Source organism: Glycine max, chromosome 2, assembly GCF_000004515.6.
Source record: "Glycine max cultivar Williams 82 chromosome 2, Glycine_max_v4.0, whole genome shotgun sequence".
Classification (NCBI taxonomy): Eukaryota; Viridiplantae; Streptophyta; class Magnoliopsida; order Fabales; family Fabaceae; genus Glycine; species Glycine max.
In genome coordinates this window covers 40,656,737-40,680,441 of record NC_016089.4, presented here as the reverse complement: position 1 = coordinate 40,680,441, position 23,705 = coordinate 40,656,737, and the positions used below count along the sequence as shown (strand labels likewise).

At 34.6% G+C, this 23,705-nt stretch overlaps 2 protein-coding genes across 2 annotated transcripts; both read left to right on the top strand.

Annotated features, from left to right (window-relative positions):
- The first annotated feature begins 3,220 nt into the window (after positions 1–3,220).
- Positions 3,221–7,297, top strand: LOC100785568 (reticulon-like protein B21). The gene is made up of 9 exons (XM_003518168.5): positions 3,221–4,607; positions 4,700–4,759; positions 4,868–4,970; positions 5,073–5,147; positions 5,250–5,394; positions 5,504–5,573; positions 5,750–5,815; positions 6,678–6,800; positions 6,976–7,297. Exons 1-9 carry the CDS (start codon positions 3,608–3,610, stop codon positions 7,158–7,160), a joined length of 1,827 nt encoding a protein of 608 aa, XP_003518216.1. The 5' UTR covers positions 3,221–3,607; the 3' UTR covers positions 7,161–7,297.
- A 10,219-nt stretch (positions 7,298–17,516) lies between these two features.
- LOC100785033 (RNA polymerase II C-terminal domain phosphatase-like 4) lies at positions 17,517–23,504 on the top strand. The gene is made up of 9 exons (XM_006575246.4): positions 17,517–17,676; positions 17,950–18,098; positions 18,782–18,858; positions 19,266–19,381; positions 19,884–20,064; positions 21,427–21,716; positions 22,622–22,807; positions 22,896–22,931; positions 23,045–23,504. Exons 2-9 carry the CDS (start codon positions 17,950–17,952, stop codon positions 23,336–23,338), a joined length of 1,329 nt encoding a protein of 442 aa, XP_006575309.1. The 5' UTR covers positions 17,517–17,676; the 3' UTR covers positions 23,339–23,504.
- Positions 23,505–23,705: the final 201 nt, after the last annotated feature.

Below are 23,705 nucleotides of genomic sequence, written 5' to 3'. Positions count from 1 at the left end.
AAAACAGAAAAAGGGATGCAAAGCAAAATGTTATATGTTCACTTTGATGCAAATTATGATATGATTTGGCCTCATCTCTAACCCAACAAAAAGGAAAGTATACTCATGTGGGGTTTGGTGCTTCTGATTTGTGAGATTCTGTGGTTAGTCTTGCGCTTACGCCAAACTTTCCCACATGCAATAACTTTCTCGTACGCCAGATTTCCTCTTCCGGTTGTCTTATTATGTCATAGCGTCCTTAATGAGATATGCATGAGTAAATTTGTGATGGGAATATTAGCTTATAGCTCTCAAACAAAGGCTTAACCATCCAAACGGGGCAATTTTTTTTTCAAAATTATTAAATGGGATAAAATTTAAATTAATATTTTGAAAGGGTTGACCTATCACTTTTACATTAAAAGTTATATCAATTTTTTTCATTGAAGTAGTAAATTTTTTTTATAATTTTAATTATTTTTAAAATATTAAAATAAAGGTAATACTCATTATATAAAATTTAATAATATAATCATAATAATTATCCATATAAATAAGTTGACAATTAGTATTATTTCTATTCTTTAATTTTATGTTTGTGTTTAATTTAGTAATAAAAATAATTGTTAAAATAAAAACAACATAATACATTAATTTAAAATGAACAATACAAATTAAACACAAACATAAAATTAAAAAATAGAAATAATATTAGTCATCAACTTGTTTGTATGAATAATTATTATAATTATTTCATTAGTTTTATACAATGAGTATTACTTTTCAATTTAAGTCTTTTGTATTATTTTTTTAATTTATAAAATAAATAATAATCCTTTTAGTAAAAATATAAAAAATATTAAATAAAACTAAAAAGGAAAGCATATATTAATTTATTAAATAATTAAAATAAAAAATACTTATGACTTTTTTAAAAATACCTTTTGATTTTAAAATCGTGCAAAAAAAAAAAGGAAAGAAAAAAAACTGTTATAACTTTAAAATCATGTTAAAAAAAGATAAAGTTGGAAAGTATTTTATGACTTTCATGAAAAAATAAAAAAAAATTCTTACGATTTTAAAGTTATGTTGAAAAAAAATAAAAAATTAAAGTTGTAAAAACTATTTCAATAGAAAAAAAAATCATAATACAGTTTATCACTTCCATTTCAGAAGTTATGGATTATCCTTTAATTTTGAAAAAAAAAAATTACCTCTTTTTAGATTGTTTCGCCCACAAACAAATGCTCATGTGTAAATAGTGATTTCTGATTGATGGCTGTATATGCAACTGCTTCGGCCGCTATAAGACGAAACCCATTAACATCAATGCAAGAGACAAAAATATTAAAATAGTAATTAGATACCAACATATTTTTTAACACAAGAATTAGATAATATAAAGTTGTCTTTTTATTTTTGAAATGAATACATACAAAAAAAAATGGTAAGTGAAAATAAAGATAATAATATAAATAAAATTTCACGCATAATATCAATTATTGTGAAATTATAAGATTGAGCGGATGGTAAAGAAAGAATAATAATGAGTTTGAAGCTTCATTAACATAAAACTATAAACTAATATCTAACATTTATTAATAAAAAATAAACAATATCAATTATTTTATGTTTAAATTAAATTAAATAATGGCACTGAATTAAAAGTTGTTTGGAAATCGAAAACACGTTGAAATTGGTCCTAAGTTGAGTCTAGCTAGATGGCTGTTTGGTACATTGACATTTGCAAAGTATTCAAATACAGGTCAATTGCATGCTAACGAGTGTGTGGGTATAATATAAAATTGTTTTTGACCGTGAAAATACACGTCAGGCTTAACCGACAGACAAAACAGATCATTATTTACACAGCGTTTCCACAACTCTTTGATATTTTTTACTTATGAGGCTAAGATTCTTAATTATTTAGATGTACACTAGATTAATAAACAATATACACGTTCAATTTATGTATTCCTTCTTAGTTAGTCTTGTTCAATTTCATCACCCAAGGTCCTGCTCTACTAATTAATAAACTAAAATAAATGGTTAGAAAAAGACCAGAGAAGTCAATTAAACTAATTTTATATGAATCACGTTCTTAGATTAGTAATGGTTATGGCATTCACATTATCTGCAGCTTCAAAGTATATTTGAAACTGAAAGCTGGCCACAGGCAGAGATCAAAACACTTTGCCACACACGGGGCAAATTGGTATATATCCAGAAATGGTATTGCTTACATCTACATAACACCAATGAAACTAACAAGATCTTGAAGACCAGCAATCTCAGTTTTTTTATTTTTTATTCGTAACTCCTAAGCGGTACCCACGTCATCCATTCCAAGGCTGCAAAGAAATTTGTCAAAACCTACATAGAAAAACCATACCACAAATGACCAAGCAAGCATCATCACTAACCAAACACACACGTATGCAAAATCAAAAGCACCCCTAATTTTGGCAAAAACTACACTTTCTAGAGCTCAAGGATGGGAATAGTATTAGTAATATATATATATATAATCCATTTTGAATCATATTTAAGGGATTTCTTGGTTCGGACCGAAGAAGCAATGTCACTCGATCCTTATCAAACCGACTGCAATCTTTTTCTTCTGTACGTGAGGATCCCACCAGAGCGCCTTCTACTTCTAATAGGCCATGAACTAGATCAGAATTATTCTCAACGAGTCCATAAGATGTGATTCCATTTTTTTCATCAGGTCTGGGTAGAGATCAAAGGTCTTGAGCGACCGATCCGGCAGAACAACTCAAAAGGTAAAGAAGTATCGTTAATTTTTTCATACTAGTTCCAAGTTAGAATATATATATATATATATATATATATATATAATATATATATATATATATTACTAATACTATTCCCATCCTTGAGTTATAGAAAGTGTAGTTTTTGCCAAAATTAGGGGTGCTTTTGATTTTCTGACAATGAAATATGGACACTTAAAAAGTATTAACGGTGCATTTTTATTCATGCCTTCCTCTCTCACCAGAAACTTTTGTACACTTGAAGGCTATTACATATTTATGGTCGCAATTAATCTCAATATAACATTCATAACTGGTTTTTTCAATTTAAAAATAAAGAATCAATAAAATTCAGCCAAATATATGATGTAAAAATTAGGTGAGATCATAAACATGTAATAATTTCTCCTCACCACGCACGCACGCTTGGGAAGAATATTGGACTATATAGCTACAGGTTTTTCATTTGCATGTGAGGGTGAGACCAATGACTTTAGCTTCCTCGGTAGAAGTGATGTGAGACCTAAGGAATCTATGCATAGATAAAAGGGTTCCTCCTCCTTAACACCATAATCATTCAACCCCACTCAGTTTACCTTCACTTTTCCCTTTCCTCACAAAACAGAACTCCATAAAGAGGAAAAAAAAGAAGAGAAAGCAACTACTGTCTCTTACTCCACACACAATCCCTTGATTCTCTCTCTCTATGAGCTTGCTTTACAAGGAGATCCCAATGTGGCACCCCACCAACCGCCATTTCTTCAGCTGAAAGCCTCTTATCCATCAAACACTCGTGTCCCATTACAGTACTGTCTGTTAGGCAGAGAAAGAGGAAAAAAAAGGATATAATTGAGATGGATGTGAGTAGGAGAAGAGTTGGAGTTAGATGCAGTGTGGTTGCAGGGTCAGTGTGGGAGAGCAGAATGAAGAGTGATGAAGTTGGTGGTGGAGTTAAGGTCTTCAGTGGAGAACAAAGTGCTGAAGAAGGAGGCAATGATGGCACCAGATTGAAGAGAGGCCAAATTGGGAGTGTGGTTGCTTCTGGAAAGAGAAAAACTTGGAAATCTGAAGGGTTAGAAAATAACCTAATTCAAATAGCCAGAGGAAAAGCAGAACCCCAGAAGAATGGTAGTAATAGTAGTAGTAGTCAACAATGTAAGGATCTCAACATTTCTTCTGATTCAGTCAAGAAGAGCCCAATTCCGGCCAGGAAGAAAAGGTCTGAGGTAGGTGAACCTTTTGAAAAGAATGTTGGGAAGCTCAGAAAGAACAAATCAGATTCTGTTAAGAATGTCGATGATGGAAATGGGGGGAATGCAATACAGCCTAGGAAGGACAAACCAGAGTTGGATCATGTTTTGAATGAATCAAGGAATGATGGATTGGCTGGTGGGTCTGGCAGAAATGTTATTGACAATGGTAAGAATGACAGTGATGGAAATTGCAAGGATTTTGGTGTGTGCCTAGAGAAAGTAATTTCCAGCAATTCAGATAATGTTGGCATGATCAAGTGTTCACCAGTGCATGTTGATGGAGACTTTGATGATGTTGTTGTTGATGATGAAGAAGAAGATGAGGAGATTGATGTTGAGATGGAGAAGGGGAGCTTTGATGTTAAGGAAATCAGTGTGCCAGAATCCAAGGTTGTGAATGAACCAGAAAGGAAGGAGGTTGTGAATGTACCAGCAAAACAGAAGATTGTGAATGAACCGGAACCTAAAAAGGTTGTGACTACCAACAGACAATTTCATCAAAAAAATGAAAGGCCAGTGTCAATCCCTATAGCTGTGAAGCCATCTCCTCCAATTAGAAAGCTTTCCACAATTCACCAAAATTTCTCCAAGGCTGATTCAAGTAAGGTCTTTCTAATTTCATTGTACTTTTCCCCTTCAAACTGATTTTTGGGATTCGTGCTTTATCAAGGCTAATTGGTCTTTACTATTCAGTTCCAAAGGCAGAAGAGTACTATTGCTTTCCACAAAGCCAGAACAAACTGCAGAGTTTAGGTGATTTATCTACATTTCAGAATTATGCAAGAGTCAAACTTGTTGGCAAAATTTAATACAATTTCTAGCATTCATTCTTTAATATTCTTTACATATGTCACTCTTCAGTTGATTTAATCATGTGGAGAGAGGTCTCAAGATCAGCATTTATCTTCGGGATTGGAACATTCACTATAGTTTCATCTTCTTATGCAAAAGATATCAATCTGAGGTTAGAAATCAACATCATAGAGTTCAATTCATTTTGTATATACACTTTGCCACTTAAAAGAGAACCCCAGAATTGACACTTCTTGATCCTTTGTTTACGCAGTCTTATTTCTGTAATGTCCTATATTGGCCTTGTCTATCTAGCTGTTATCTTCCTCTATCGATCACTAATATGCAGGTAATAATGACCGTGGCACATTGGTGAAAAATAAATGACAAAAAATTATTACTGGATAATGAATACTCTGATTTTTTTTTTGTTTGGAATCAAACCAACCAGGGGGGTCATAGATGTAGACGACACAAACTATGTACTAGGAGAAGAAGAAGCAATTTGGGTGCTAAGATTGATCCTTCCTTATTTGAATGAGTTCCTGTCAAAACTTAGAGCCATGTTTTCTGGAGATCCTGGTACCACAATAAAGGTATTTTTCATTGCTCACTGATAATATGGATTTTTTTTTCTTTCTTTTTTCCCCCTTCATATCATCAAAATATGAGAATAAACTTTGGTTAATGATTTATGAATTGTAGTTGGCAGTTTTGCTCTTTGTTCTTGCCAGATGTGGCAGTTCCATAACCATTTGGAAGATGGCCAAATTTGGTGAGTTTCTAATGCCTAGGCTTATTCCATTCCTACACAAAATATATGCACAACCAATTTGCATGTCAATGCAGAGTTTCTTACTCTTTGCACCATTTGCTATGCAAGTGAAAATTCCCTCAATTTTTCTTATTTTGGTTTTTTCAGTTACTAAACTTGTTCTCTCACTGCTTCAGGCTTCTTTGGAGTTTTTACCGGGCCAAAAATTTGCTCCTCATATTCTGCACAGTTAACTGCATTCGGTAAAAACCCTAAATTAAATTAAACATAGTTTTGATTTAGCGTCATTTTAATTCTTCCTTTAGAACACAAGTATGTGACAAAAACACAGTACAGTTGTAGTAAGTAGCTGCTGCAAGGGTGCCAAGTAGGTCTAGGTAGGGGTAATATTTGACGCTCTATTGTCAAATGTAAACGTTGCAGAATTTGCAAGGGCCCACAATAATTTGATCATGCATGTATTTATGGTCATTGAAACGGCTTTTTTGTACCCTTGATTTGTATCACTGATATATACTATAATGGATTTGGTGGGTCCTTTAATGAAAAAAGGATTAATAGATGTATAGGGGTTCAATTATTTTTATAATTCCTCAAGTGAAATAATTGAACTCTAAACCTGCTTTAAGATTTTGCTTTGTTGCCTATTTAAAAATATGGATGATGGGAATTGAAAATTTTAATGCATCTCATGTATGAGCATCTTTGCTTTTATTCCTCAACAGTTTTGGGCCCATTCCTTACAAGTCACAAGTATTATTAGACTTGTCTTCAGATGGTTGAGACTTGGGAACACAATTATGAGATAATAATGCTCATCACACATCACATTCATACATATACCTGGTGGTCCCCACCCCCCAAAGTCCAAGCCCTGTCAAAGTACTTTGCTCTCTGTGTTTACTGGGTCCAAAAATGGGCCTCCACTAGCTTCTGGGAGATATGAATTACTAAGCTCAAAATGTAATTTTGCAATTAGTGTCATGACTTTTTGGTGTTTTACAAACTATCATGATCTTGTTTTACTAAATCTTAATCCAATCTAATCGTTTGAGTTTTCTAAATGTGATGAATGATGGCTTATTTTCTTGTAATTATATGAAGCAAACTTTTGGATTCGTCGATTCCGGGATGCTTGGGTTTCTTGCTCTCACAAAAAGGCCGTTGCTCTTGGCATTTTTGGCCTTGTTTGGAATTTGTCTTCAGTTGTTGCTCGCATTTGGTCAGGTAAAATAGCATAGTGAAGGCTCATGTGTTTTAGTTAATTAATAGCATTAGATTTAGCTTCAACATTTTTGAGATCTAGATATAGTGACCTCACTACATCAATAAAATGATATGTAGTTTTGTGCCTTACACATACACTCTCATAACTACGTACTAATGAATTGTATAATTGCAGTGTTTGTTCTATTTGTGGCCTTCAGATACTATCAACAACATTATTTGGTGAGAGATGGATGGGTGGAGGATGTGGCAGGATGTGATGAAACATGGCAAGAACCTGTTGGAGTTAAAGTTGGAATGCAGAGACAACAATCCACATACAAAATCTTTGAAACTCAGAAAGTAAAGAAAGTATTCTGAAGAGTGCCAAATTGTTTTGTTAGTTCCACATAGTATTTTCTCCATTGTAAAAAATTGTTCTCATTATAAAGGTCACTTTTTTTTTTTTAATAAACCAGCATGGTTCAAGAGGAAAAAGAAATAATCACTTGGACGTTTATGGTTTGTAACTAGAATTCGTTAATTCTTTCTTTTTTAAATATGGTTGCATGGTGCTCATTTGTTTCAAAGAGTAGCATTAACTCATTTTTTTAAAAATTATGCAACCTAGTTGAAGTAAAAAAGGATGGCATTGACTTGGTTTTGAAAATTATGGAACCTAATCGAACCCTAAATTAATAGTAAGATGAAATTGAATAAAATAAATAAATAATAGGACCCAGAAAATAATTAAGCCTTTTTAATATAAAAAATGTAAGACCATTATTTTAATGATTATTAATAGTATAAATGTTTGAAGCTATTTTCGAAATCATGTTATAATAAATTGAGAATTTAAAAGAGCTCTTGTTTATTTGAAAGTGGAGAAATTTTCATGAACCTAAATAAATTTAGGAGGGTACACCAATTAAAGCTTTAGCAAATATATTAATAATATTAAAATGACTATTTTTGTGAAAGAAAATTATTATTTTAAATTGCTTAATAAAATTGAAAATTCTAGGTGTTATCTTAGTGTTTGTGTTCGTTATTGTTAACGAGGTTAGAATTTTTACTAAACTTAATTAAATAATTGAAACAATTATTATTTACTTCGTCTTTGAATAAGTTGAAAAGTCGTGTGTGAATAGACTCTAGGAATGCTGAGTAATTCAAAAGGCCATTTAAAAAGATGAATAAAATTGGAGTAATTCAAAAAGGGCTTTTAAAAAGATGAATCAAATTGGGATTATTATATAATGTGTATTAAAATGAATGTATGAGTATTAAATTAATTGAATTGAATAAGTAAGTTAGTAATTAGATTAGTGGAGTTAGGAAATAATTTTATTTCTTGTTTTGCAATTGGGTTAAAGTTATCTTTAAAACCCAAATCAGTGTCCAATCATCTTGCAAACTCTTTGCTTTCTTGATTTAGAGTACTGCAATGCAAATTCTGATTTTCTTGTGGAGCGGTAATGGAAGACAGACAGTGTTTGAGTGCTATTAGGCTCCAATTAGTATAAGCTTGAATTGTGGGTGTTGAGAGATTTTCGGGGATTTTCTTACGAACGAAGACGGCCACATCGTTTTTCTTTTGGGTGCTGTGAATAACATGCACCAGTATTCCCACCATCTAATTATTATTTTTGAAAAGGGTCAAATAACATGATTCACTCGTGGACCACTTAAAACTTCTCCTTCGAGTTTATTAGAAAATATCTTATTAAATTTCATTATATAAGTTCAATTTTCAAATAAAACCACCTGTCAATATGACAGATTAGGTGATAGGAAATATTGGTGCATGTTATTCTAGACGTGCACTAAAGGAATGTCCATTGACCCACAGTAGTTCATTCACACAAGTAAAAAATGAGTACTTAATTAAAAATAATAAGAATGAAATTATAATTTGTAACAAAATGTAAAAGATAATAATAATAATAATAATGATAATAATAAAGTATGATTACTGTTATAATATAAAAATTATAAAACAAATGTATGGAAAAAAAGGATGCAATTGAATAACAGGAATTGATATTGGTATTTTCAAAATTGTTTTGGGCTCATATCATTGATGCACAAATACCAAAATACTCTTATCTTCTTTTCCTTTAATCTTGACATTCACTCTTTTTCACCGGAATATTTACAGCATAATAAAATTATAATTTTATTGTGATACACAAATAATGAAATTATGATTTTATTTGATTATAAATTATGTAATTAATATTAAATTATTTTTATTTGTCAAACAATTAATATATATATATATATATATATATATATATATATATATATATAAAATGAAAATATGATTTTGATATACATTATACAACAGAATCATGTTTTTGTTATATATTTTTTGTTAACTCCTAATTGCATAGTATAATCATGATTTTGGTGTATATTTTTTTTTACAAACTCAGTTATACAACAAAAATATACTTATCATTTTATTAATATGGGTGTGAAAAAGATGTACAATAGAATCATAATTATGTTAGATATTATATTATAGAACGGGATAACAGTTTCATTGCACAATAGTTTCCGCACCTTTGTTAATGCAATGAAAGTGCATTTCCAATGAAATTTTTTGAAAGTGATAGGGTCCCATATGGGGGATTAACAACCCCTTGAAGAGTGTTGCTAGGTGCACCCAGCATTATTGCTGGTGCACCTAACATTCTTGAAAAATGTCAAAATTGTCCTTACTTAGTTTTCTACTTCCGGATCAGCTTGATCCGTAAGAGGAAAAAAAATATATAATATACTTTTAAATACAACATATTTATTTATAATATAATTAAATCTATTTTTTATTTTATTAAATATAATATATTTATAAATATTGATTTATTATCAATAATTAACTTTTTTAATATATTTTTTTAGAATAAATTTGTTTAGAAGATCATATTATAATACTTACTCAGTCCCATTATAATTATTGTTTAAGGTTATTTTATACATATTAATAAAAATCAATAAATGCATAAAAGATAATATTATAAAGAATTAATCATATCATTATTAATATTATAAAGAATATAAAAAAAATAATTAGTATTATATAAAAAATTAAAATACTAACTACTTTACAATACATTTTTTTACATGATCATTAGTATAAGTGGGAAAATTGTAATTATAAGAGAATTTACAATACATTTTTTTCAATTATATTTAAAGTTATAACACGCGTGTATATAGACACAAATGGAATACACAATCAATGAAAATAAATAAAACTAACATTAGTAATAAAAATAAATAAAACCAACAATACTCATGAAATGAGTTCATGTACAATATCTGTATATACAAGGAATATCAATGTAAAATATGTATATAAACTAAGCCTGATCAGTGCGCCGCCTGCGTCTACATCTAACGTATACTAGATGGTTCTGTGTGACACTCATAGCCAATCTGAGGCATTCTTCGATCACCTTATGTGTCGATGAGCCAGGCGTGACCACCCCTAGTGTAACGACCCGCCTCGTCGCTATGGTATCCACACTCTAATATTCGATAATTTCAATTTTTATAAAAAGAACTCCCTTAATTTTTGATTATGAAAATAGAAGTGATTTTGTCACAACATAAATTCATCCAACAACAAGCCATTACTTAAGTGAATATGCATAATTACATAGAAACAACAATTCGGTACATGTCATACACATAATAAAAATTAAATATGTTCATATATATATATAATTAAAATTCCAGTTTTACATCTTTAGCTCAACAAAATAAAACTTAAAAACCAACTACGGAGGAGTTGATTACAAAACACAACTCTCTCCCAAAATAACGCCAACGTCATCACGTCGGCTCGGCGGCTCCTCACCAGAATCTTACTTCCTACACCCTACCATTGTCATTCTGCTCCCACGAACAAGGTTCGTGATCATCACAGGTATCAACCACACGATACAAAATTGCAAGGGTGAGTTTATTATAAAAGAACCAATATCAATTCCAAATAACCACAATTAGCAAGGAACATAGGCAAACATGATAAGCATACACAACAATCATTATTCAACACTCATATCCAACAAATATTCATCATTCACATCTAACAATTACTCATCATCCATCCATGGACCCAATCAAGACTGCACAGAATGATGCATGCACCTAACTCAACACTCAGATGCAATGTGGTACGTACCAACAACAACCAAATCTCAGGAAATAGCCTAAGCGTGTCCACACGACACTCTCACTTAGGGAACTGTGCTGAGTTTGTCGAGACCACCCGGTTGTGCACGTAACAGCCCCCCTCCCATAGGTGATCAGCCTGGGAGCCCAAAGGTGTTCCCTACCAGGTGACAGCCCCCTAGTACTAAGTACACTTGGCCACAGTTACTCTATTTCCTGTGTCGTATGAGTTATGATCACGGCCAAAAGTAAGTGTCAAAGACCATGGACCAATTAAAGCACCTAAGCATCCCCTAAGAAATGCTTAGATTCTCTAACCACGCTAGTTACCCACGTCTGGGCCATCCGACAAGGTCAGTGCACTCTACCCCCATGACATACACTTCATACGACGTATGATCGTGACCAAAAGCTAGTGCCAAAGACCCTGGAAGGTCAGTGCACAATGCCCTCCACCATCATACACAACATCCAATGTATGAACGTGGCCAAAAGCTAGTGCCAAAGACCCTGAAAGGTCAGTGCACAGTGCCCCCCACGAACATACACAACATGCACATGCCAATGCATTTCCAACATCAATCAATAAATCGTATTTCCATGTCATTCACAACATAAATATCATCTCATCTCAATGACGTTATCAACAACAACAACAACCTCATTTCATATTCACATATTCATCAATAATAACAATTCATGTTGACATGGTCTTTATTAACAACATCATCTCAAATCAATATCATCATAATTATCATTGTCATCACATATCAATTAAAATCTTCAATAGCAACATCAACAATTCAAACAAACACAACAATATCATTTCCACACACACGGTCTTCAAACAACACATTTCAAACAACCAAAACAATATCATTCATCACAATACATATATATCGCATCCTATTAGTTAAAACATAATTTTCTTTGAAGAAAAATCAGCATGCAACAGGGACAGGCAGATATCCTCATAGCTAGGTTCCCTGACCCTAACTATGTTGTTAAAACGGTAAATTTTATAATAAACTCCCCTTACCTATCGTGAGCTACCCCGCGGATTCCTCGTCGTGTCACTTGAAGATTCCTTTTCGTCCTTGCTCGTTGATTCCACGCAAGCCTCTACTATGCCAAAACGAAGGAGACTTAGTATGGATTTCAGAAAACAAAGCTAGTAACAGTGCTCTGGGTCAAACACCCACATCACTACATGAAAGAGCTGAGAGCATTTTGGGTTTTTCAAAGGAACATCATTTGGAAATTCTTACCTCGCCAATGTGACCGGGGTTCAGTGTAGGTTACGAAAATAACATGCATTTCATGAAAGGATAACGTTTACAAAGTCTCTTTCTCTAAGGTTTTTCAAAGGAAGCATAAGACATGCAATGGCGGTTCCAAAGTCAGAAAAGATGCAAAGACAAGATGAAACTAACAAGAAACAAGCATAGAACCATGGTTACCTCGAAAGAAAACGAAAGGTCAGATTAGGGTTTTCGTTCTCTACCAGAACCGCAAGCCAAGTTGGAAGACTCCGCTTCAGTTGAAGGGTTCCTCTCGATGTGGATTTTCAATGGAGAAAAATGATGGTTTGTGGTAGCTAATGGTGGATGTGGGTGATGGAGAAAGTTCTTGGAACTTTAGAAATGACTTTGGAAGAAAGAAAGAAGAAGAAATGACGTTTTTCCTAAGCTACACGAAAGCAAAGGCTGAAAATGCTTAAATAAGAGATACTCTCGAGAACGGAAGCTTCTAGCACACTCCAGATATCTTCTCAAACATCCCAACGGTCAGATCATGGACAGTTTGTCTTGTAAAGTTGCAAAGCAAAGTTCGAGAAGATCTAACGGTGAACGAAGGCTGGGCAGCATTTTTACCGAGGCAGCTTCATGTAGTTTTTTCTAGAAGCTTCATTAAGAGGCTTCCTTCATAAGCTTCATTAAGAGGCTTCTAGCACACTCCAGACATCTTCTCAAAGATCCCAACGGTTAGATCATGGACAAGTGTCTTGTAAAGTTTAAGACCAAATTTCGAGAAGATCCAACGGTTAATGAAGGCTGGGAAGCGTTTTTACCGAGTCAGCTGCATGTAGCTTTCTCTAGAAGCTTCATTAAGAGGCTTCCTCCAGAAGCTTCCTCGTGGCTTCTTTGAGAAGCTTTCTCAACAAGCTTCTTTGAGAAGCTAGATCCTTATCTATCCACACTCCTCTATTAACTAAATTAACTTCCTTAAAAATAATTGCGGATGAAAATAATGCAACAAATAATCAAACATCAAACATAATTACTAATAATATATAGATATATATATCAGGGTGTTACACTTAGACTCAGATGGCGCTCCAACCGCTCAGCAATGTCATTACAAACTTCCAGTTACATACAAAACAAACTAATTACACAAATTATTATGCAAATATTGAGGTAAATGACGTAAATTATTAGTATTACTTACCACTGCATGTCTGGGCTCCTCTGTAGATGTCGACGATGCTCCTGGCTCCGGCACGCGAGGGATATCCGTCTGCGGGGCCTGAGGGACAACTCGGGGCTGCGGGGCATGACCATGAGGCAGAGGATCTACTGTGTGGCCTGGTGTCATGAAAGGATGGAAGATGCGGAAGAACCAGTCGATGTAGTCACTGGAACACGCCCCTGGCACCACGCACACCTTACCTGCAGGTACAATATGATCCTCGTAGTGCATCCACCTGTCGTGTATATCATCATACGAGACCCATGAATCGACAGGAGGAGCAGGAATGGTCTGCGTGTAACCAAACTGCCGCACGACCCTCTCCGGTCGGTAATACACAGCAACAGGCCCCCCAGCGCAAGAGACCGGAGTAGCATGATCTGACGTGGAAGTCCCGGACCTCCCGATGCTCCCAATACGGGATCCAACAGACATCCGGAATCTGGAGTCGGTCCAGGCGCTCCCTATACGACGGCGTGCGAATACTCTTCACGGTCTTCTTCGTCGCAATCCACTTGCACGCACGCGGAGAAGCCTTGTCGTAGTCTTGATCAGCGATGGACTCCACAACTGAGGGAAAATGCTCATCAATCCAGCACTACAGATGTAACATTCAAATTATAAACATTAATAATGAAAGTGTAACAAAATTTAAAGTTGAACATTGTTTAGCCTGAATGAATGAAAAACATATTTGTTACCTGCAGCAGTGTGATGTAACCACCAAGCTGTCGACTGTGGCTCATGGATGCATCGTTCAGTTGGTCGTACATATGAACCAAAACAACAACTCACCAAGCGTACCTATCTGTCATACTGAGGTCCCGAAGGGCCTCCAAGTAGACAACATGGACATTGGTTGCACTCTTGTTAGCAAACAGAGTGCAACCCAGCAGGTGAAGAAGATATGCACGAGCCGCAGCTGTCCAATGACCTGTCTGGCATCAGCGCTGATATACATCACTTACTCATTGCAGGCGTACGTACGGTCCGCGACACTGGAGTGTCTCAGCCCTAGCAGACTCTGGAGACACCATCAGCAAGTCCACCAACATCTGAACCGCATCATCCACGTGCAAGGACTCAAATGCGTGAAAGTCGCCTATAACGGGAAGATGAAGAAGAGAAGAGACGTCGTCCAAAGTGATGGTCAGCTCACCCACCGGGAGATGGAAACTAGACGTCTCCCGGTGCCAGCGCTCCACAAACACGGACAAAAGTCCCCGATCTCCGGTGTCTACCGAACACGCGATCAGAGGACTTAGTCCTGTACCGGCGATGAGTCCCTCAATGGCAGGGACAGGCCTACCTAAACTATGGACCTTCCTCCCATGCGAGGATAACTTCAATTCAGGACGCTCCTGAATTGAAGTATAAAAGGAACACAAAATTCGTTAAAATTATCATTTAAAGGAAAACTAATAGTATAATTTACAAGTAACTAAAAATAAATAGTATAAATACCTCTCCCGTCCATACGCTGCAAGCAACGTGATCCGCATACGCTGTCAGCACAGATGGGTCGCTCGGATCACCCGAAAATCCCTAAGGCTGATCCTCAGCCGCCTCTGCGCCTGCGTCCGCAGGAATGTCCTCCACAACAGCTGGTGCCTCCATCGGGTCATCCTGAACGTCTGGGTTAGGGATGATTGGCTCCTTGACGTGATCCGCAGTCACAGCGACTCGCTGCCTCCGTGCGGATGCAGTAGGTCATCGACGCTGTGGAGCATCATCGGAATCATCATGATCTCCTCTGCCCACACCTCTGCGAGTGACCTGACCTAAGGCACGACCTAATCCTCTGGTCTTAACCATGATGTGCAAATGAGTACCGCAAAATCCATCACTCATTTCATTTTCTCAAATTTCATGCGTTTAACGCATATAGGACATTGATTTGGGACAACATGGTTTTGGTTGTGTTCGTCTCATTGATACTAACATCAGTAGAGTATGGACAATTTAATTTAGGCCAAAGAAGACACAGAATTCAATGGATCAAAGAATTTAGGACTTTGTTGCGAGAATTAAGGGTAAAATTTTCCTTATGAGGATTAAATGGATTGTTTTATAAATGTCTCCATGCATTAAATGGATTGTTTATCTCTTCATTAAATTTTCCTTTTCGTCTATAACATTAATTATATTTGTGTATCAAGACTTTGATTGACCAATGTTGAGCCAATCAGGAAGAGAGAATTGACATGTAGAATGATTTATTCCATAGGTGTTGAATGAATTCACACATGGGAAGCAGGAATGGTTCAGGTTATGAAGCTGAAATGGTATCCATATTCTCTCATATTGAGTCCCCTGACAGATCACTTTATGACCATATAATTGAAGCTCTTGGCAAGCTCACTGTTGAACAAGGAATTCCTTATGTTACCAAAAAAGTCATGAGAAATTAAAACAAGTTTTCATTTGTTGCTAAGAATGTTTAGTGTAGCCCAAAGTCAATTCAAGGATCTCGAGGTTGTGATAAATTTAAAGTCCCTTTTATTAATTGAGAATTTGTGTTTTGTTTCTCTACCTTTTATGTTTTCAGTTTTTCAAATTTAATTGATGATTATGATAGGGTTTTGGGAATTGAATTAATATTAGCATTAGGTGATAGAATGGTTGCTTAATTGATGACCAAACTGCTTATTGCTCTAAAGTTTGATATAAAACCATTTGTATGGAATAGTTGGTTCATCATTTGTGATATTATATTATAGCCGACCATGTGGCTTAGAGTTCTAAATAACTTAAGGTTTTGGGATAGTTGGTTCATGATTCCAAATGCATTTCTTCACATACAGGCTCAGAGGTTCTAAGCAAACTACTATCATGCCAAATTCCCAGTTCTATCATGTCAAATTCCTATTTCCTAGTTTAATCCATTAATTGCAAGTATTTGCATCCATCTAAGGTATGAATTTAGGTAGAAGAAGCTGCAGATTGTTATTCATTGTTGTTCTCCTCTAATTTGGATTTAGGTACAAGAAGCTGCACATTGTTATTCATTGTTGTTCTCCTCTAATTTAGGTACAAGAAGTTGCAGATTGTTATCTAAGGTATGAATTTAGGTACAAGAAGCTGCAGATTGTTACTCACAAGTATTTGCATCAATCATATTGGTCATAACTTAGTTAAAGGAAGTACATTAAGTTGGCTTATATGGAAGCACATGGAAGTTAGCTTATAGGGATATCAATCATTAGCATACATTCATGGCAATTTGTATGAAACAGTAGATATTCATGACACTATTTATCAAATATTTAGCATACATTCAGAGGTATCAAATAATATTTGGCAATTTTTGAATTAAAATCAAACTGTGAGTTTTACGGATCAGGTGATCCGTAAAGTATGTTGAGTATTTTACGGATCAAGTGATCCGTAAACTACTCAACATACCTTACGAATCAAGTGATTCGTAAACATTTTCCGGATCAACTTGATTTGGAAGATGCTTACAGATCACTTGATCCGTAAAGCTCCCAGCGATTTCCGACAGCGTTTTCCGCCATCGCCGACAACATTGGAGCAAAAAAAAGTCAAGTTCACGGGCCTGACCTCGACGGTGGACGCAAGAAGAAGTAGCAGCAAAAAGAAGCTGGAAGAAGAAGACGCAGGAAGCTTCCTCGCACCACCACCGCACCTCCTCAACGAAGAAGAAGAAGAGCCACAAAGAAGACGTAGGAAGAAGAAGGCGCAGGAAGAAGAAGCAGGAAGAAGAAGCCGGAAGAAGAAGAAATGTGATGAAGCAGGAAGATGAGGAAGATGAAGAAGCAGGAAGAAAGAGGAAAGAGCTGATCCGAAAGAAGAAGAAGGGAAGCGCAAATGCAGGGAGGGAGAGAGAGAGGTTACGTTTTTTTTAAAAATTAATGAAGGGCATTTTTGCCTTTTCACATTAATTACTGGATGCACCAGCAAAACTGCTGGGTGCACCTAGCAGCACTCCCCCTTGAATCAATACCCGTAGTTGTGGGATGTAGCCCAATTCATTAAAGCCCACTTCTTTCAACAGCAATAGGCCCAAGTTAAGTTTACCGGTTCAACTTCCAATACCAGCAGCCTTAATTTCTACGATACAGTCGTACGGTGACATTGTTCGTTGTATTCGTTGGGGGTCCTCTCTCCGCTCTCTTGCACTCTCCCTTGTTGCCCGTCTTCGGACACATGATTTTCCAATTGCATACAAATTTACCCCAACGCTTCATCCATTTTCTTTCGATTCACACACAAACAGGTACCTTCAATGTTGAATCCCCTGGGATTATTGCATTCATATACTTAATTTTATGTTACTACCTCCCTTTATGCTATTTTTTTAGTGGGCGAGAGTTAGGGCAACTTGATGAGTTGCTTTCTTTTCTTTATAATACTCCCTTGTGTTTCATACTACTGTTATCTCTTGTTTTATTTTCCATTTAGTTGTGGTTGTGGTTTATGTTGTCATCCATTTTTTTATTTTTATGGATTTTTGTTGCTAATTTGGTTTTATTGGATGAGTATGATGCAGATGAGTGTTGTTACCGATTCTCCTGTGCATTCGTCCAGCAGTGATGACTTCATTGCATTTCTTGACGCTGAACTAGATGCAAGTTCACCGGACTCGTCGCCTGATAAAGAAGTTGAAAAACAAGATGATGATGAGCTTGAGAGTGTCAGGTTCTCTTCTTCATTACCTGTTTTGTTTCGCATTATTATACGCGCTCTGGTGTGAGTTAAGCAGCTGTTGTCAATTGTTATTTCAGAATTTGTGAATATGTTGAAGTTTATTAGGTTTGAGTCTGACATATTCATATATAACATCAATTTAAATCTTACTATAGTGGTTTCGGGGTCAGCTGCTTCATGCCACTTTGCACGATTGATAACTATGATTATATTTTAGGTATCTTGTTTCTGAAAAATCGTAAAATATCAAAATGAGAGGTTTTAATTAAATCAGGGCATTGCTTATATATGATTGTTAGGGGTACACTGAAATAATAGTCTGGGTATGGGATCTTTCTGCATTATTCTTTCCCTCCGTCAACTATGCTATTGAGTGTATATTACTATTAGTTATGCCTTTCAAAAAACTGATATTAAAATGTGCTTTGTCTGTGTTTTGCTTTGAAAATCTTCAGCATTGCATGAAAACTAATTTTTACTGGTGGTCTGTGGAATTGTGAACCAATTTGCATAAACCCCAAGAGAGAGATTGATATTTTAGGGTTCATGCTTTTGGTGCATTTATGTTGCAGATGTCATTCTATTCTGAGAGATAATGCTATGAGTTTGTTTTTCTTACTTGTTTTTGGTCAAATTTCACTGTGTTATATACTGTAATTCATGAATGGAAGCAGAATTAAAAGACGTAAATTTGAAAGCATTGAGGAAACTGAGGGATCTACTTCAGAAGGAATCATCAAACAGAGTTTAGGTAATTTTGATTGTTAGAGTTCTTTCTTTCATCATCTTTGCAGGGAATTTATTTATTCTTACACTGTTTCTCTTTTAGAGCAAGAAAACCAATTTTCAACAAAGGGTGCGTCTGGTGTGATAATGTTTCTTAGTTTTATCTATGTATAAAGCTCTCTTTAACTATTTCACTGGTTGAACCTAAGCTTGTATAACTTGCATTGCCATCTGTAACTTGCTTTACTCAACAATTTTTCCCCCATTACCAAGAAACAGTATTAATTGTTTTTTTACTTTGAGTAATGATATGTAAACAACAATAACTAGACTTTTAACTTACTTGTAACGACTCAGATTCTGCACAATATTTTCTCATCTTTATGCAACTATTAATATGATTCTGCACAATATTTTCTCATGTTGTTGCAGAGGCATCCATGGAGGTAGACGTATGTACACATCCCGGCTCGTTTGGGAATATGTGTATACGTTGTGGGCAAAAGTTGGATGGGGAATCTGGTGTTACATTTGGGTACATACATAAGGTATAAATTGTTTCAGATGGTTATCTTGTAGAATTACAAATTTATTTTTGCATAGTTGTTGTTGCTGCTGCATGACACAGTTTTTGCATAACTGTTAGATCAACTTGAAATAAGTTGTAGTATGTTAAATAGTGATTTCCTGATTTGATGGTTTTTATCTATTATGACAAATGTAGTGGTGAGCCTGTAGGGCCTCCCTCACTCATTTGGGGTATATTTCTTGATTGAAATCCCTATAAGAATGATAATATGTTGTGCTGGGGCATTCATATATAAGTATTAAGTATACAATTGAATTTTTGGATTATATGCACCACCCGAGTTTGATGATGTTGGTTTTATAAACACTAACATATCCTCTAATCTTAAATATAAAAATCCTATGTCCATTTTCATGATTTGGTTAACACGATGGTCAGCTTGGTAATCATGACCAAGCCAATCTACTTCATTTAGCCAAATAATTGTTTCTTAAACATGATAAAAAACTTTGTATTTGCAGGGACTGAGACTTCATGATGAGGAAATTTCTAGATTGCGCAATACTGACATGAAGAGTTTGTTATGTCGTAAAAAGCTCTACTTGGTTCTTGACCTAGATCACACACTGCTAAATTCCACTCACCTTGCTCATTTGACTTCTGAAGAGTCGCATTTACTTAACCAAACAGATTCTCTTAGAGGTATGTGTAAACTGATGTGCTTTTGCTTATAGTAATTGGTATTGGTATTCTAAATCAGCAGTTTCGTTTGAGACAGAGTGTTTTCTCCGGTCTATATTGTTTTATCACATCATTAATATCAATCAACTAGTCTGTTTGGTTGGTGCTATAATCATAGGACAATAGCCATGGCATGAATGCTAGATATCTGCTATAATTCTACGATGTTGTGATTTGATAATCTGTCGCTGAAATGTTTGCATTATATACCTTTTGGAATTGGTTCTTTAGTTAATGAAGATACTGTAATTAAGGGTGCTAAGAAAAACTAGTTTTAAAAAAATAACTATAACTAGTTATATAAAAGTAGTCATAAAATTATAACTAGTTTTAATAGTTATGGTTATTTCTAATAACTTATATTTATTTAAAAAAGTTATAGTTATAAAACTATAACTAGTTTTATAGAAATGGTTATTTCAAATAACTTATTTTTATTCATTCATAACTGGTTATGTAATTGATTTTAGATATAAGTGGTTATATAACTAGTTTATTCATAACCGGTTATATACCCATATTTTAAAAACAATAACTTGTTATATCAAATTATAACTAATTATATAAAACTAGTTATGGTTATAGTTATAATACCCACTTATAATCTAGTTATTTATTAGTTTTGGTTATAGTTATGTAAATACCCCAATCATGAGCTCTGCTAACTGTAATAAAAGTGTGGCAGGGGAATGAACGAGTCAATTCTGTCTATTCTTTCACTTGTGGTTGTTGAATGCATTTTAAACTTTCCAACATGCATACACATGTCCTTAATACTGTTTTGAAATTTTTGGCTGAATAAAGATTAAAGAATGATTCATTCATGTTACTTTGGTTGCTAAAAGACAAAGATATCATTGTGTTTCTTAGCAATTACAACAAGCCAACAACCATGCTCAATGTAACACTAACACATCTTTATATATCATATAAAGAATATAATCATGCTGTCCTAAAAATGGCATCTCTTATATTAGTGAGATTGCTTTGAATAGATTGGCATGCTAACTTCTTTCTTGCATTTTTGGTAAAATTAAGGTTTTTGCTTGTTTCAAGAATAAGTGAGATAGAATATTATTTTATTGAACTAAAGGATTGATTCACCACAATATTCAGCTCTTTTACAATTAACTAATATAGGCAGAGGCAAAGCTAACTTGGTGTGACGTTTACAACTGTCACAGAGACTAACTGATAAAGAAAAGATACATTACTCACTTGTATAGTTCAGTGTGTGTGTTTTTCTGATAACTCTTTGTTGATTTCACCTTTGATGTTCTGGGTTTTTATTGGCTTCTTAACTTATATATAATCAAATGATAGATGTCTCCAAAGGCAGCCTCTTCAAATTGGAGCATATGAATATGATGACCAAGTTGAGGCCCTTTGTCCGCCCATTTCTAAAAGAAGCAAGTGAAATGTTTGAGATGTACATATATACTATGGGTGATCGGCCTTATGCATTAGAGATGGCTAAACTACTTGATCCTCAGGGAGAATACTTCAATGCTAAGGTCATTTCTCGAGATGATGGGACTCAAAAGCATCAGAAGGGTCTTGATGTTGTGTTAGGGCAAGAAAGTGCAGTCCTAATTCTTGATGATACAGAACACGTGAGTGCACTACTAGTTTCTAACTTGTACTGCTGAGTTACTTAATTGGAATATTTGTTTGATGATAGTTATTTTATGTAGAAGACTATCCTAGAATGTTTTTATTTTTACCTATATTAACAACATGTTGATGTGGCGCTGATAAAAAAAAATAAAATGATGTGGCGTATATGCTATTAAGTCAATTTCTTTTTGTTTATAATAATTTACTTATACAACAACAAAGCCTTATCCCACTAGGTGTTTATGAAAATTTAGTTATAATGGAAGAAAAATAGTCTGTCAATTGCTACGTAGCATTTAAAGATATGCCTTTCATTTCATCCATTAAAAGCAGTCTTTAGGATTCACAATTTTGGTCAGAGTACTTCTAAAATGAAAATGATTCAATTTGGATGAAATAAAATAAATATCATTGTATAATATGAATAAAAAAAGTTCTACGCTATACATTGGTGATATGGGGAAATAAGAAAGAAGTAAGAAATTAGTTTTACTTGCATTTGCATTTCGTGGTGCTAGAAAGACTATTAGTCCAAGTTGTTGATAAAAAAAGAATAGGATAGCCTTGCCAGTGTCCTGTGTCTAAAGGTATTTCGAAAATCATTTTACAGAGCTGGCTAGTGACTACATCAAATTATCACAGAGCATTTTAAACTCTTTATTTGTTTATACTTTAGAGAAAAGAATTAGTTTCTTTCTAGTTGTGTTCAAATCAGTTTTACTTTGCAATGTTGCTTTCTATAATTTATAAAGGGGATGAGGAAATATAGCTCCACTCATTTTCAGTTGGTGATGTCTATTGAATTGTGTTTATTTTAGGAAATAAAACAATTCTGTTTTCTTTTGGAAATTTATGAACTAAAAATCATCTCCTTTTAATGGCATGTATGAAAATGTTGCAGGCATGGATGAAGCATAAAGATAATCTGATACTAATGGAAAGATACCATTTTTTTGGTTCGAGTTGTCGGCAGTTTGGTTTCAATTGCAAATCCCTAGCCGAACTGAAGAGTGATGAAAATGAAACTGATGGAGCACTTGCAAAAATTCTCAAAGTGCTCAAGCAAGTCCATTGCATGTTCTTTGATGTATGTCACTCCTCATTATGTCTTCCTTATTAAATATTTGTTATTTCTGATATAATATTAAAATTGTGTGGTGGGGAACCCTTTGTAGAAACAAGAAGATTTTGATGATCGAGATGTGAGGCAGGTAGTTATTTTGTTCATTACTCTAGCTATGTTCAGTGGAAATATTTAGTTATGTTGGAATCCTAATGTGAGATTATTCTAATGAGGTCCTTACAATCAATTCATTTTTTCAAGATGTTGTCATTGGTTCGAAGGGAAGTCTTAAGCGGATGTGTGATCATTTTCAGCCGTATTGTTCATGGTGCAATACCATCTCTGAGGAAGATGGCAGAACAGATGGGAGCTACTTGTTTGACTGAAATTGACCCGTCTGTTACACACGTAGTTGCTACTGATGCTGGAACTGAGAAGTGCCGGTGGGCAGTGAAAGAAAAGAAGTTCGTGGTTCATCCCCTATGGATAGAGGCTGCAAATTATTTTTGGCAAAAGCAGCCTGAGGAGAACTTCATTCTCAAAAAAAAGCAATAGTCACTTTTCTTATGGTATCAAACAGTGCTGTGTTCATAATAGCTTGCTTACTTAGTGGCCCAAGTATATGAAAGGATATCTAATACCTAACCAACAACCTTCTGATTGTGAAACGTGAACAGTCAACTTACCATTTGAGTAGAAAACAATACCATTTTTATGTCTAGTTTAACTCTGTTTGCTTTTGGACTATTTCTTTTGTTTCATTCTTACAATGAAGTTTTGATAAGGCGGTAGGGAAATTCAAGTTTAGGATCCATTGCTGTTGCTTATTAGTAACTAGCTCCTAACACTAGGTGTTGTGAAGAGCAATCTTTTTATTTGAGCTCTTTAGGTTGAAGCAAAGACAATGATAAAATATTTTACT